The 13528-nt window shown below is 34.5% G+C and overlaps 1 protein-coding gene across 1 annotated transcript in view; it reads right to left on the bottom strand.

Moving 5' to 3' along the window:
* LOC306863365 (mitogen-activated protein kinase kinase kinase 15-like) overlaps positions 1-13528 on the bottom strand; it is a gene marked incomplete at its 5' end in the record, with an annotated part of 30712 nt that overhangs the window by 3135 nt on the left and 14049 nt on the right. The window contains 13 exons of the mRNA XM_079406657.1: positions 2275-2351; positions 2490-2599; positions 3204-3319; positions 4430-4661; positions 4745-4850; positions 5903-6088; positions 6166-6340; positions 7530-7707; positions 10332-10515; positions 10946-11103; positions 12902-13007; positions 13092-13222; positions 13309-13436. Coding sequence (XP_079262783.1) covers positions 2275-2351; positions 2490-2599; positions 3204-3319; positions 4430-4661; positions 4745-4850; positions 5903-6088; positions 6166-6340; positions 7530-7707; positions 10332-10515; positions 10946-11103; positions 12902-13007; positions 13092-13222; positions 13309-13436 — 1887 coding nt within the window. The remainder of the gene's footprint in view (positions 1-2274; positions 2352-2489; positions 2600-3203; positions 3320-4429; positions 4662-4744; positions 4851-5902; positions 6089-6165; positions 6341-7529; positions 7708-10331; positions 10516-10945; positions 11104-12901; positions 13008-13091; positions 13223-13308; positions 13437-13528) is intronic.

Below are 13528 nucleotides of genomic sequence, written 5' to 3'. Positions count from 1 at the left end.
AGTGGCTTGAGAAGTCCATCAGGATTATGTTTTGGCTTCGTTGGAATCCAGATTTGAACCCTATAAAGAATATTTGGTCTCACATTAAACACCAGAGACATTTAAACTACTCACTAACTGAAGCCATCAATTTTGTGTCTTCTTGTAAAACGTAATGGTTTACCCACACAGCATAAACATTTAAAGAAAACAAACGGAAAAGCTCTTAAGTACTAAATTACTTTAATTCTTGCAAATTTCCTGACTAGTGATTTGTGGTTAAAATTGTATAATGTGCACCAATAAAAGAACCATTTTGGCTTGTTCGCATTTATAAATGATAAATATACAATTTACATGTCTATATAAGTCTATATAAAGTCTAAATATCCCTTATTATAAATATAACAATAAAGAAGATTAAAATAAATGAAAAAAAAAAAATCAAAAGTTTGGGGTCTGTAAAATTCTCTTTTTAAAGAAATTAAAACTTATTCAGCAAGGATGCATTAAATTGACCACAAGTCCCAGTAAAGGCACGTATAATGTTAAGAATAAAAAAAAAAATAATAATAATTCTAATAAATTGTTTTTTAAACTTTGTTCATTAAAGAATCATGGTTTTCACCAAAATATTAAGCAACACAACAGTTATCGACACTGATCATAAAAATAAATATTTTTGAGGGGAAAATCAGCATATTAGAATGATTTCTGAAACATTGTGTGACACTGAAGACTGGAGTAATGATACTCATAATGCAGCTTAAAAATTACATTTTAAAAACATATTAAAGTAGAAAACTTTTAACTTGTGATCATTTTTCGTATTACTGTTTTATGTTTTTGTTCAAATAAACGCAGTCTTAGTGAGCAGAAGACTGCTTTGAAAAACACGTCTTACTGATCCCAAACCTATGAGCTGTAGTGTATTTAAATATTATACAGTGGTGTGAAAAAGTGTTGGTTCCTGATTTTTTTTTTTTTTTTTGCATGTTTGTCACACTTTAACGTTTCAGATCATCAAAACAAATTTAAATATTAATCAAAGATAACAAATAAACACAACATACAGATTTGAACAAAGTTTTTTTATTATGAAGGGAAAACAAAATCCAAACCCACATGACCCTGTGTGAAAAAGTGCTTGCCCCCTAAACTTAATAACCGGTTGGGCCACCCTTGGCAGAAACCACTGCAATCAAGCGTTTGCGATAACTTTCAATGAGTCTGTTACAGCGCTGTGGAGGAATTTTGGCCCACTCATCTTGGCAGAATTGTTGTAATTCAGCCACATTGGAGGGTTTTTGAGCATGAACCGCCTTTTTAAGGTCATGCCACAGCATCTCAATAGGATACAGGTCAGGACTTTGACTAGGCCACTCCAAAGTCTTCATTTTGTTTTGCTTCAGCCATTCAGAGGTGGATTTGCTGGTGTGTTTTGGATCATTGTCCTGCTGCAGAACCCAAGTTTGCTTCAGCTTGAGATCACAAACAGATGGCCGGACATTTTTTGGTAGACAGCTGAATTCATGTTTTCATTTATCACAGCAAGTCTTCCAGGTCCTGAAGCAGCAAAACAGCCCCAGACCATCACACTACCACCATCATATTTTACTGTTGTTCACTGTGGTTCGCTGGAGTCCCAAAGCTTTAGAAATGGCTTTATAACCCTTTCCAGACTGATAGATCTCAATTACTTTCTTCCTCATTTGTTCCTGAATTTCTTTGGCTCTCAACATGATGTGTAGCTTTTGAGGATCTTTTGGTCTACTTCACTTTGTCAGGCAGGTCCTATTTAAGTGATTTCCTGATTGTGAACAGGTGTGGCAGTAATCAGGCCTGGGTGTGGCTAGAGAAACTGAACTCAGGTGTGATAAACAACAGTTATGTTTTAACGGGGGGATGGGGGGGGCACCTTTTCACACGGGGCCATGTGGGTTTGGATTTTGTTTTCCCTTCATAAAAAAACGGCATGTTGTGTTTACTTGCGTTATCTTTGATTAATATTTAAATTTGTTTGATGATCTGAAACATTAAAGTGTGACAAACATGCAAAAAAAAAAAATGACAAAATCAGGAAAAATCCAACACTTTTCACACCACTGTATAATATATATATATATATATATATATAAAACATAATTTCATTTATTTACATGTTCCAATTATTATATTTTATACTATTATATTTACGACATTTCAAGTGTGGCATAGGTGACTAAATAATTAGGACCACTATATGCAAAGGAACAGAATACACAATCAATCAACATTTACAAATTAAGCCCTCACCTAAGCCTCAGGCAGCGCAGGTCTTCTTTAGTAGCATCACAAAGAACATCACTGAGTGTAAAATCTTCTTTAACAAACTGTCAAACACAGACAGAAACCAAAAGAACTTGGCATGAATCTTACATTTATTTATTTATGGAAACTTCAAACAGTGAGTCATTTTATAATCGTGGGAAAGACACAATACAGGCAGTGTTTAGGGTGATATGTTTCACCTTGTCTATGGTCTCAGAGTCGGCACCCTGCTCTTTCAGCCAGTCAGTGAGCTTCTTATCAGGCTCTGGATGTGTGGCAATGTGAAATATAGAGGGGGCTGATGGAGTTTCTGTTGAGGGCAAAGGAAGGATGTAGGAATATTAAAGCACACACTGATACAAATGATTTTGTGGTGAAGTAAATACTACATAAAAAACAAATGTAATTTCTAAAATTTACTGGGAATTCCCAAGTAAACGTAACTTAAAAATGTATATTTAAAGCTCCTAATAATTATGTTTAGGCTTTTACTTGTCAAATTTTTGTAAATTAACTAGCCTTTCCTGAGTGGATATTGTTTCCAAGCTTTTTTCAAGTAAATCCTACTCCAAATCTTTTACAGTGCAGATGCCAAGATCTGCATTTTAAGACTCACATTCGCATTTGAAGTCAGTCACTTATTGAGTTCTGTATTATTTAGAAAGTTGCTTGTGTAGGCAGCAGACAGTACGGCGATTCACTAGTTTTTTTCTTTTAACAGAACTTGTATTTGCTTTGTACTATAAACCAGTTGTAAACAACTCTAGAGGTCAGAAAATGATACTGGAAATCAGATAAGGGTGAGTTGACACTTTCTCTATTACCTTAGCATTTTAGTGTAAATAAAGACAGAGTGAACGGCTTATAAGCGAGTCTAAATCAATACATGTGTGCGATTTAGTTACACAACTAACCTGCAGCAGGCTGCTGTCGGATCCTGATAAGCTCAATGTCGTGTACCCGCTGTTGGAGAGTCTGTCTCAGTACCAGCTGATATTCTCTCTCCTTCTGTACCAGTTCTTCAAACAGCCTGAAGTGGCAACATAACATTGAGACACTCTCCCACAAACTAAAAAAACATCAAAAAAACATTAAACTCCATAATTAAAACTAGAGGCTGTCTTATCTTGCATTTAATGTTTTTCACAAACATACAAAGACAGACAAGTAAATATTTTTAATGAAATATAATGGAATTTATTGCAAATATTTTTAAAACATATTAGAATATATCAAATACACATTACAGTTCAGTAAGGTTTTTCTGAGTAATTAAAGGGACAGTTCACCCAAAAATGAAAATTCTGTCATCATTACTAACCCTCAAGTAATTCCAAACCTGTCTGAATTTCTTTGTTCTGCCGAAAACAAAGGAAGATATTTTGAAAAAAGTTTGTAACCAGGCTTAGTTTTGGGACAGTTTTGGGGCACCATTGACTTCCATAGTAGGAAAAAAAATAAAATAAGTCAATGGTGCCCCAGAACTGCTCTGTTTCCCACATTCTTCAGAATATCTTCCTTTGTGTTCAGCAGAACAAAGACATTCATACAGGTTTGGAGTAAATTACAGAATTTTCATTTTTAGGTGAACTATCCCTTTAAGTATTAATTTACTGTATTTATTAACAAAAATATTAAGCGGCTTATTAAATGTTTTTTTAACATCGATAACAGCATATTAGAATGATTTCAGAAAGATCATATGACACTGAAGACTGGCGTAATGATGCTGAAAATTCAGCTTTGCGATCACAGCAATAAATTACATTTTAAAGCATGTTAAAATAGAAAATGGTTATAATAAATCCTAATAATATTTCAGAATACTAATGTTTTTATTGTATTGTTCATTAAATAAATGCAGCCTTAGTGAGCATAAGAGACTTCTTTCAAAAACAAAACATCTTACTAACCCAATCTATTGAACTCTGGGGTATATTTGTAGTAAATAATGTTAAGCACAGATCCATAACGGGAACAAATATTTACGTGTTTGGTATTTTTGGTTAATATTTGGAGTTTTTATTTTTCATTCACTCACCATTTGAGGGGGTGGCACAAGCGTATTTTGTATACTGTTTATATTTAACTGTCTTAAACAGAATGACGTGAGTGTTTTTTAAGGAACCATAGTGTGTACCTGCTGGTTTCTTGTTTGAGGCGTCCAAGCTGGGCTCCCAGTGGGTGCTGTGGCCGCTGAGCCTCATGGGATATGACTGAACTGAGGGTGCTGACTCCAGACGTGAGGGCTTGATCTTCCTGCGTTGTACGTGCCACTGATCCAAAGTCCCCATCCTCCTCTTCATCTACTTCATCTGCGTCCTTATCTGCACCTTCACTTTCCGATGCAGGCCCGAAATGTGTCTGCAGCTCTAGAAGAGAGACAGATGCAAAAGTATCAGAACAACAAGTTCTCCATTTTCTCCATTTCTGTCCCTCTCTCACACTTACACACCTGGAATTAAAATGGTAACAGCTGCCTGTACAGCCCGTCTGATGATGTTGTCCATGGCAAACATCCAGTGAGGTTTAATGTGGTGGTTCCTCAACACTTTATTTACCTGCAACAAACAGTTATGAAAGAGGAACATTAATCTCATCACTCTCAAAAAGGCTGCAGAAGAAAGAAGCATTAACAAAAATAGAGGAGAACAGACTCAACAAAATATTCTCCATAATGTTGAACACTATAGAGAAAAGAACAATCATGTATCTTCTTGCATTAGATTTGTCCAATATTTGACAATAAAATAAACTGAAAGCAGAGTATAATATAATAAATACAAGTCAAATATGGCAGGATGCAGAGAAATAAATATAGGTGTAAAATTACTGAATAAATCAGCTCAGCAAAAATTAAATAAGTTGAATAAGATCAATAAAAATACACAATACAAAAGCAGAGCTTAGAATATATAATATAAAAGTTATTCTTAGTGGCTCTGTGCACTGTTTACATTACAAATCATTCTTTAAAAAATATTTATTTAATTAAATGAATTAAAAAGGGGATCTAATATACATAGATTTTCAAATATTTCTGAAAGAAATTTCTTATGCTCACCAAGACTACGTTTTATCAAAATATAGTAAAACATTGTAATATTGTAAAATAATATTAAAATTGAAAATGATGGATTTCTATTTGAAAATATTTAAAAATGTATTTATTCCTGTGATGGCAAAACTGAATTTTCAGCATCATTACTCCAGTCTTCAGTGTCACATGATCCTTCAGAAACCATTCTAAGATGATATGGTGCTCAGGAATCTTATTATTTCCAATGTTGAGAAACGTTGTGCTGCTGTGAAAACCATGATACATTTATTTTTCAGCATTTATCTGAAATAGATTTTTTTTTACTGTCACTTTTAATCAATTGAATGCACCCTTGCTTAATAAAAGTATTCATTTATTTAAAAAAAACAACAACAACTTTTGATTGGTACTGTATCTCGAACATTTGGCTTTAAGATTTAAAAAAAAATGTATATTGCAGCATAAACAGGATTTTATCAATAGGCTAGTGTATCATGCCTGGGTAGGAAACTGAGATTATATACTGTACAGTAGCATTCGAGAACAATACTATTTATACTTCACTCCACTCACAGAGTCCTGGAAACCAAACAGAACCAGCTGGATCTGGTTGATTGACGTGCTGTCGAAGTCCAGGTCCAGTTTGAGTTTCGAGATGGTCGTTGCCATGACACGTCGCTCAGGGCATCGTATAAAGTCCCGTAAAATGCAGATAATCTGCTTGATGTGGTCCACTGATAACTTCAGCTCCTCCTGACCCTAAAAGACAAGAACACAGTCATCATTGTATGATTTAGACATACCATACACACAGTCAAATACGCAGGGATACACACCTGGATGTGGTTCTCCATGAGGTTGGAGGTCACTTTATCCTGGTCCTCATTGAGGACCTTGTAGAGTATGGCACGTCTTTCACTGTCTTTCTTCAGCAGGAAGAGGCCAGAGTCACTGTTCTCAGAGGAGGCTGGAGAGCTGCGGTCTTCTGCTGTAGGACTTTCATCTGGAACACTGAATCAAACACACATTTCACACTGATTCAGTGACAACATATGAATATAAAACGTTTCATGCAGATGTAACATTATGTACAGTACAATACTGTTCAAAAGTTTGGAGTCAGTAAGATTTTTTCAGTGTTTTTGAAAGAAGTCTTTTATGCTCACCAAGGCTGCATTTCTTTATTCAATAATACAATAAAAAAAGTGTAAAATTATTACAATTTAAAATAACGGATAATATAATAACTTTTAAATATAAAATTACATTTTTAAATAAATATAATATTTAATATATTAAATAATAATATTTAATATATTTTAAAATGCATTTCAGCATCATCATTCCAGCACTATCAATTAAAAAATAAATCACACACACATATACATATATATATATATATATATATATATATATATATTCTCTTTTTCAAAAACATTTTTGAAAACAAAAATTAATCTCAAATAAAATAAAATAAATTAAGTTAAATTAAAACAGAAAGGTAGTTTTATTAAAAGTGTGTTTCACTCATATGTGATCTCTCATACTTCAGCTTGTCAGTTTAGGCAAATTAACTAACTGTGCATTTAACCATATTAAACATTTAACTCATCTCATATATCAATGTTAAAATTAGCAACCAAAGTATATATAACTCTGGAGTGGTGATTAAGAACCATGATTTCGTTAGAGGAAAGAGGAAACGTGGTTAATGTGTGACAGCTCTGTGATTTGGTGTGTGTGGGTTGAAACTGAGGTGAAGAAGTGGTCAGTAAAGTGTTCATGGGATTATTTTATGAGCAACCAGAGAGTACCTGTTGTAAAAGGCATTATCTCATTACACACACGTACATACACCTGCCCAGAAACCGCGGCCCAGCACACCTGTCTCCTCATTCCACCGCGTTAATTAAACAGCGTTTCCAAGGAGTCGACTAGCTGTCAGGACAGGCCTCAGCCCTTCATGCCCAGGAAGTTGATTTACTGTTGGTCTGAGAGCTGAAGCGGCCGTGGATACTCAAGCTCCGTAAACACAGTCACGTCATTAACATTCCAGACGCTAATCAAACGCTCACATAAGCGCATACATATACACACTTACAGCTATCGCTGACCAACGTGTGACCTAAACTCGTCTGGACCGGTTTGAGGACCCTTGTTAGGCCCTGTCTTCACCTTAGTGCTCATCTTCTGAGCTCACCTGAGGAAGTTTGAGTTGGGTGGTTTGATGAGGTTTTCTGAGCTAGAGCATTTTTTCTTCTCGAAGAACACGTCTTGTTTGGAGTCGCAGTCTGGAGACACGGAGCCCGGTTCACTGCTGCTGCTCCCAGTGGCCTCCGTCTGCAGCTGGACTGGCAATGAAACACTGCGGATGTAGTCTAAAGGGAGGAAAACACAAACAATGCATAATCACGTGCGTTTATGCACACATATGCACTCAAAGACATTCATTCAGACAGATCAGAGTTTCACAGCATTTTTGGCTTTTATTTTCCCCTTTAAGTTCGAACCTATTAAAAAAAAAAAATGAATACTATATAATAAAGGGTTATTTAAAAAAAAAAAAACAAGATCAGAGTCAAGTATTATGTTTTGAATTTTACACATTTTATTTTTTATAATTAAACATTATATTGGAGCTGCCAATTAAACATGTTAATTTACTGTTATTAATTATAAAATAAATAAATATATAAATCATGCCCCTACAGGCCAATAATAGACTTACGCTCAATGATATGGAATTAAAACCAACAACATATTCACTTCTAAAAGTCACATTTTATGCTTGTTCAGTGAGAAATAATAAATGCAACAATAAATGTCTTTTAAATCAGCTAATATCGATATATTATGGATATGAGATGAACTGATTAAGTGGATTCACGAAAACAATAAAACCTAATAATTGACAGCTCCAATTTAATTTAATACACTAGATATTCAATAATCACAATATACAATACCACAATATGGTAACATTTTACAATAAGATTTGATTTGTTAATATTTGTCAACTACATCAGTAAATATGAAACAAACTATGAAAAAGACGTTTAAAGCAGTTAATGTTAATTTCAGCATTTACTAATACATTATTAAAATCAAAAGCTTTATCTGTTAATATTTTGGACCTGAGCTAACAAGAACTAACAATGAACAGTTTTATCTAACGTTAACAAAGATGAATAAATACTGTATCTTTAGTTAATGCATTAACTAACTAATGGGACCTTATTGTAAAAGGTCACCCACAATGTTACAGTAATTAATTAGACTCTTTCAAAAAGTTTCCAATGTAAGTTAAAACACTGGAACTGAATTAATGGTAAACAACAGAGAAGAGAAAGCAAAACAAAAGTGAATGAAAAAGATGACACGAAGAACCAATCAGAGCGCACAAAGAGCATAAACTCAACACAATCACCAGTAACCAGCTAAACACCAATGATTATGATAATATGATACTCAAAATAAATATGATACACATAGAAAACAGATGGCGGATACAAACCTTGCCATACTGTTACACAGAGAATCCAAGCCAAAGCAGCCGATTGGATGGCATTAAGGGAGAAGGAGACATTGAGATATTAATATTTGGTCTGTACTACAGTATGAAGTATAATGAACAAAACTGGGAAGACACCAGGCCTACAAAGTTCTTTCTTTGCTCAAAAATGCAAATTTTAATGCAGAATTGCATGCAGTCCTTTGAAGTTAATGTTTCTGTGAAAGAAAGCATTGCAATAACCTTAAAAACTAAATTCAAGATTAATCTTGATTATACGCTACTGTTCAAAAATTAATACTTTTATTCAGCAAGGATGCATTAAATTGATCAAAATGTCAGTAAATACATTTAAAAAAATTTTGACAAAAGATTTATATTTCAAATAAATGCTGTTCTTTGGAACTTTATATTCAAAGAATCCTGTAAAAAAAATGTATCAAAGCTTTCACAAAAATATTTGGCAGCACAACTGTTTCAATATTAAATTTCTTGAGCAGCAAATCAGCATATTAGAATGATTTCTGAAGGATCATGTGACACTGAAAACTGGAAGGCACTTTTACCGTCACAGGAATACATTGCATTATTAAATATACTAAATAATATATATATTTAATTAAGGTTTTATTAAATTCATAATATGATGCATTTTTAGCCTTGGTGAGCATAAGAGACTTCTTTCAGAAACATTACAAAAATCTCACTAACCCCAAACTTTTAAACGATGTAAACATATAACTTATATTTAATAATAATAAAAAAATTAATAAAAATATGCCAGTGTCATTCAAAAGTTTAAACAAATACATTAAAATATTTGTGTGGGTTGTATATTTTTAAGCTTAGCTTAGTGTCAAGTCATTAACTTAGCAACATGCTAACATCAAACTATTGTACTATTCTCTGCAAAGAGCTATTTATGTTGCTCACTGTGTAAAGAGCTTTTCACTTATGAGGTTAAATGACGGTTTAGAAAACAGTAGGCATCTCACTAGCTCGCTTCAGTCACTTACTGACAATGTCAAAGAGAAACGGTGAGCGTTTTCTGAGAAAGCAGAGCACATGTTTGTGTGAAACACCACACCCTGAGAATGCTTTTCATGGGCCGCGGGATAGCTGACATGAGCGGCTGGATGGAAACCATTTGTGAAGGTGGTGCGAGGCTGTATTGTTGATTTTCCTCTGTCTCCTCCCCTTTCCCAGGTCCTGTTGTTCCTACTCATCTCTTGTGTAAGTTCAATCTGGATTGCGAGAGGCCGGCTGAGGGCAGTTCGGGCCTGTTATGAGTCTCCCAGTCAGCGGCGAGATGCAGGCATGCTGGGCTAGAGTGTTGGGGGTGGGGGGGTGGGGGTTTGGCAGCTCTGCGTGATTGCCAGGCAAAAAACATTCTATGTGCTCTCTCACAGGGCCCAAAATGCCTTACACACCATGGATGTGACCAAGGGTCAACCCAGGTCGCAGTATTATTATAAGCATGTTAGACGTTACCTGAGGGTTTGAAAGCAATCTTGTTCTTTTTGCCTTTGATGTTTTGACGCAGGAATGGATCCTTGAGCAGGTCCCCAGCCATCGCTCGTTTATTTGGGTCAGGCTCAAAGCAGGAAAGGATGAAGGATTTGGCCTCTGACGAAAGAGACTCTGGGATCTCTGGATGGATCTTAAACATGCCCACCTTGTACAAAGAGAACAGAGACGAATGGAGGAGATGATTTTGATTAATAGTGAAAATATGAAAAATACAATATTTTACAACTATTCCAAAAATATTGCATCTGTATTTTATTCAGATAAAAAAATAAAAATAATAATATATATATATATATATATATATATGCAAATTTTCTACAAAGAACTAGATTATACGACAAAATTATCTCCATGAGCTCCTTCAAACTGAGTCAAAGACATACTTATGTAAAGACTTTTTAATATTTGCATATTATATATTTTTTTCTCCTTTAAATAAATTAATGATAAATTAATTTTATATATATATATATATATATATGTGTGTGTGTGTGTGTGTGTGTGTGTGTGTTTTTTTATCAAACCAAAATCTGCGTTAACAGACTATTTTATATTTGAAGTAAAAATATTTAAACCTTAAACATAGCAGCCTGTGGTTCTCCCAGCTCATGGAAAGGAGGTTTGCCTGTAGCCATCTCTATGATAGTGCAACCCAGGGACCAGATATCAGCAGGTGCCCCGTAACCTCGAGGGCCTTTATCAATGATCTCAGGGGCCATATACTGTAAAGTGCCTGGGCAGAGATTTACAGGGGAGAAGCAGAACTTCTTTAGATAAGAATGTGCTGTGACAGGATGTTACACAAAATAAAATAAATCATGGAGAGCAGCTCAGAAGTGATGACGATGACAGTGGAAGCGAGGGGGAGGATAGATGAGCGCACCTGCTCTGATGCTTCAGCAGTAGCTAATGAAACACAAACACACTCCTGTCTCAGACGCTATGCTAATCTAATTACTCCCCACAGGAGACATTCTCATGTTACCAGTGACCAGGACTCATAATCGCTCACCACACTGGAAGGAACGCTGTCTATTGTGTGTCAGGAAATAAGAGTTATCCAAGCCCTGGAGAGGTGAACCAGTCCACACAAGTGTATGGCCAATTTAGGTTTTTAATATTCTAAAATATAAAGGCAGCTGTCACGGTTTGGTTTCTGTTTAGTTTCCCTTTTGCCCTTATTTGGTTTTTCCTGTTCTAGTTTCCTGTCATTAGTTAATCATCGTTCATTTTCATCACCTGTGTGTAATTAATTATCTAGTTTCCTTGTTTGGTTGGTCCCTTTATAAGTCCTCAGTCTTTGTCTTGGATTAATGTTTACAATGGTTATAGTGTGTTGATGTGTATTAAAAACTCCTTTTCGTCCACTCCCTGTCGTGCGCCTACCTCTACAACCACAACCGTTACAGAAGCTTTATACACTATCAATAAAAAGTTTGGGATCAGTAAGATTTAGTTTTTTTTAGCACAAAAAGAATAAAATACTTAAAAGTGACAGAATATTTTTTTTAAAGCATTTTTTAAACTTTCTATTTATAAAAGAATCCTGAGTTTCTAAAATCCATAGTTTCTAAAAAAAACAAAAAACATTACTGTTTTCCAATATTTATAAAAAAAAATTTTTTTCTTGAAAATTCAGTTTTGCCATAAGAGGAATAAATTTAACAGTTTTTACTGTATTTTTGATCAAATAAATGAAGCCACAGTGAGCGATAAGAGACTTATTTAAAATAGCTGTTTCATTAAAATAGCTGTGTAATAATAATGCTTCTTAAAAATTCAGCTTTGCTATCACATGAATAAATTACTATTTAAAATATATTAAAATAGAAAATATTAATATTATTTTCAATTGAAATAATATAACTTCTGCCAATATGCAGAAATTGGACTTTATATTTTTCAAGCTGTTTTTTCCCTTCACTTTGTTTGCTCTTGCTCTTCTTAAGCTCCAAATTAATGGATGTTGTTGATGTCAGTTTGTGATTTGCAATTTGTGGGAAATCAATAAATATATTACATTACAGTTTTTACTGTATTTTGATCAAATAAATTCAGCAGGAGACTTCTTTAAAAAACAAAGACTTTTGAAAAGTAGTGTATGTCAAATGATTTATTTTTAAATGAGTTAAATTCATTTTTCATTTATTAGATTTTTTTAAAGGTTAAACAATGTATTCATTAAAAAGTAGTCATTGATTTTTAAAAAAAATTTTTCTAACTGAAAATTTCTCTGAACCTTTTTCCATGAACCTCTTTCTAAACCCCTAATTTAGAGCATTATTACACACTTTCTAAATGCATCCTGACTGTGTTGGGATGAAGGAGGTGCCTTCGTACACACTAAAGCAAGAGGAACGAAACTCCCTTAGATCCCGTTTGGTGGGGCTAATGATAGACTGAACTTTAACTAAGCCTAAAATCCTGACCTGGCAAAAGCACCAGGATGTATGATGCATGACACACAGCACAGGTCAAATGGAACAGGGAAAGGGTCACACGGAGGGTGCGTTTTGCGATTGAAAAAATACCAGTGAATGTCTCTGTGCAGGGATTGACTCCAGCCAGCCTCTTGGATGTGCCAAAGTCAGAGATTTTCAACACTCCACTGTAGGTGTTGACTAAGACATTGTCACCCTGTGGAAAGAATAGCGGTCAATGAACATCCACATTTTTGAGGGAACCCAAATATAGATCCAAAGGATTTATCATAGTTCTTACCTTGATGTCCCGATGAACGATTTGGTTCTCATGCAAATAACGAAGTCCTTCTAAGATCTGGCGAGTGTAGAAGATTATGGTGGCTTCTTTTAGAGGACCCCACTTTGAACGTAACAATGCTGACAGACTCCCTGCAGAGCAAATATGATGAATATGAAGAGCAAATCAAATTTAAGGCAGAAAAGACATATTTGATATTCTTCTGTCAGAAATGTACCTCCAGGAACTTGTTCCATGAAGATCTTGATATATCCATCCTCTGACACCGAGCCCAGGTACTGAACAATGTTCCTGTGTTTCAGGTATTTGTGGAGGGCTATTTCCTCATGCAGTGGTTGGGAATACCTGTATGTATCAGAATTATTTTAGTATTTTTTAAATACTATTATAGTATTTACTCGCATTTCGAATTAAATTTTTATATTTTCATATTTTTG

This window comes from Barbus barbus (assembly GCF_936440315.1).
Source record: "Barbus barbus genome assembly, chromosome: 44".
In the NCBI taxonomy this organism is placed as follows: domain Eukaryota; kingdom Metazoa; phylum Chordata; class Actinopteri; order Cypriniformes; family Cyprinidae; genus Barbus; species Barbus barbus.
The sequence above is the reverse complement of the archived record's forward strand: the minus strand, read 5'-3'. Positions and strand labels throughout refer to the sequence as shown.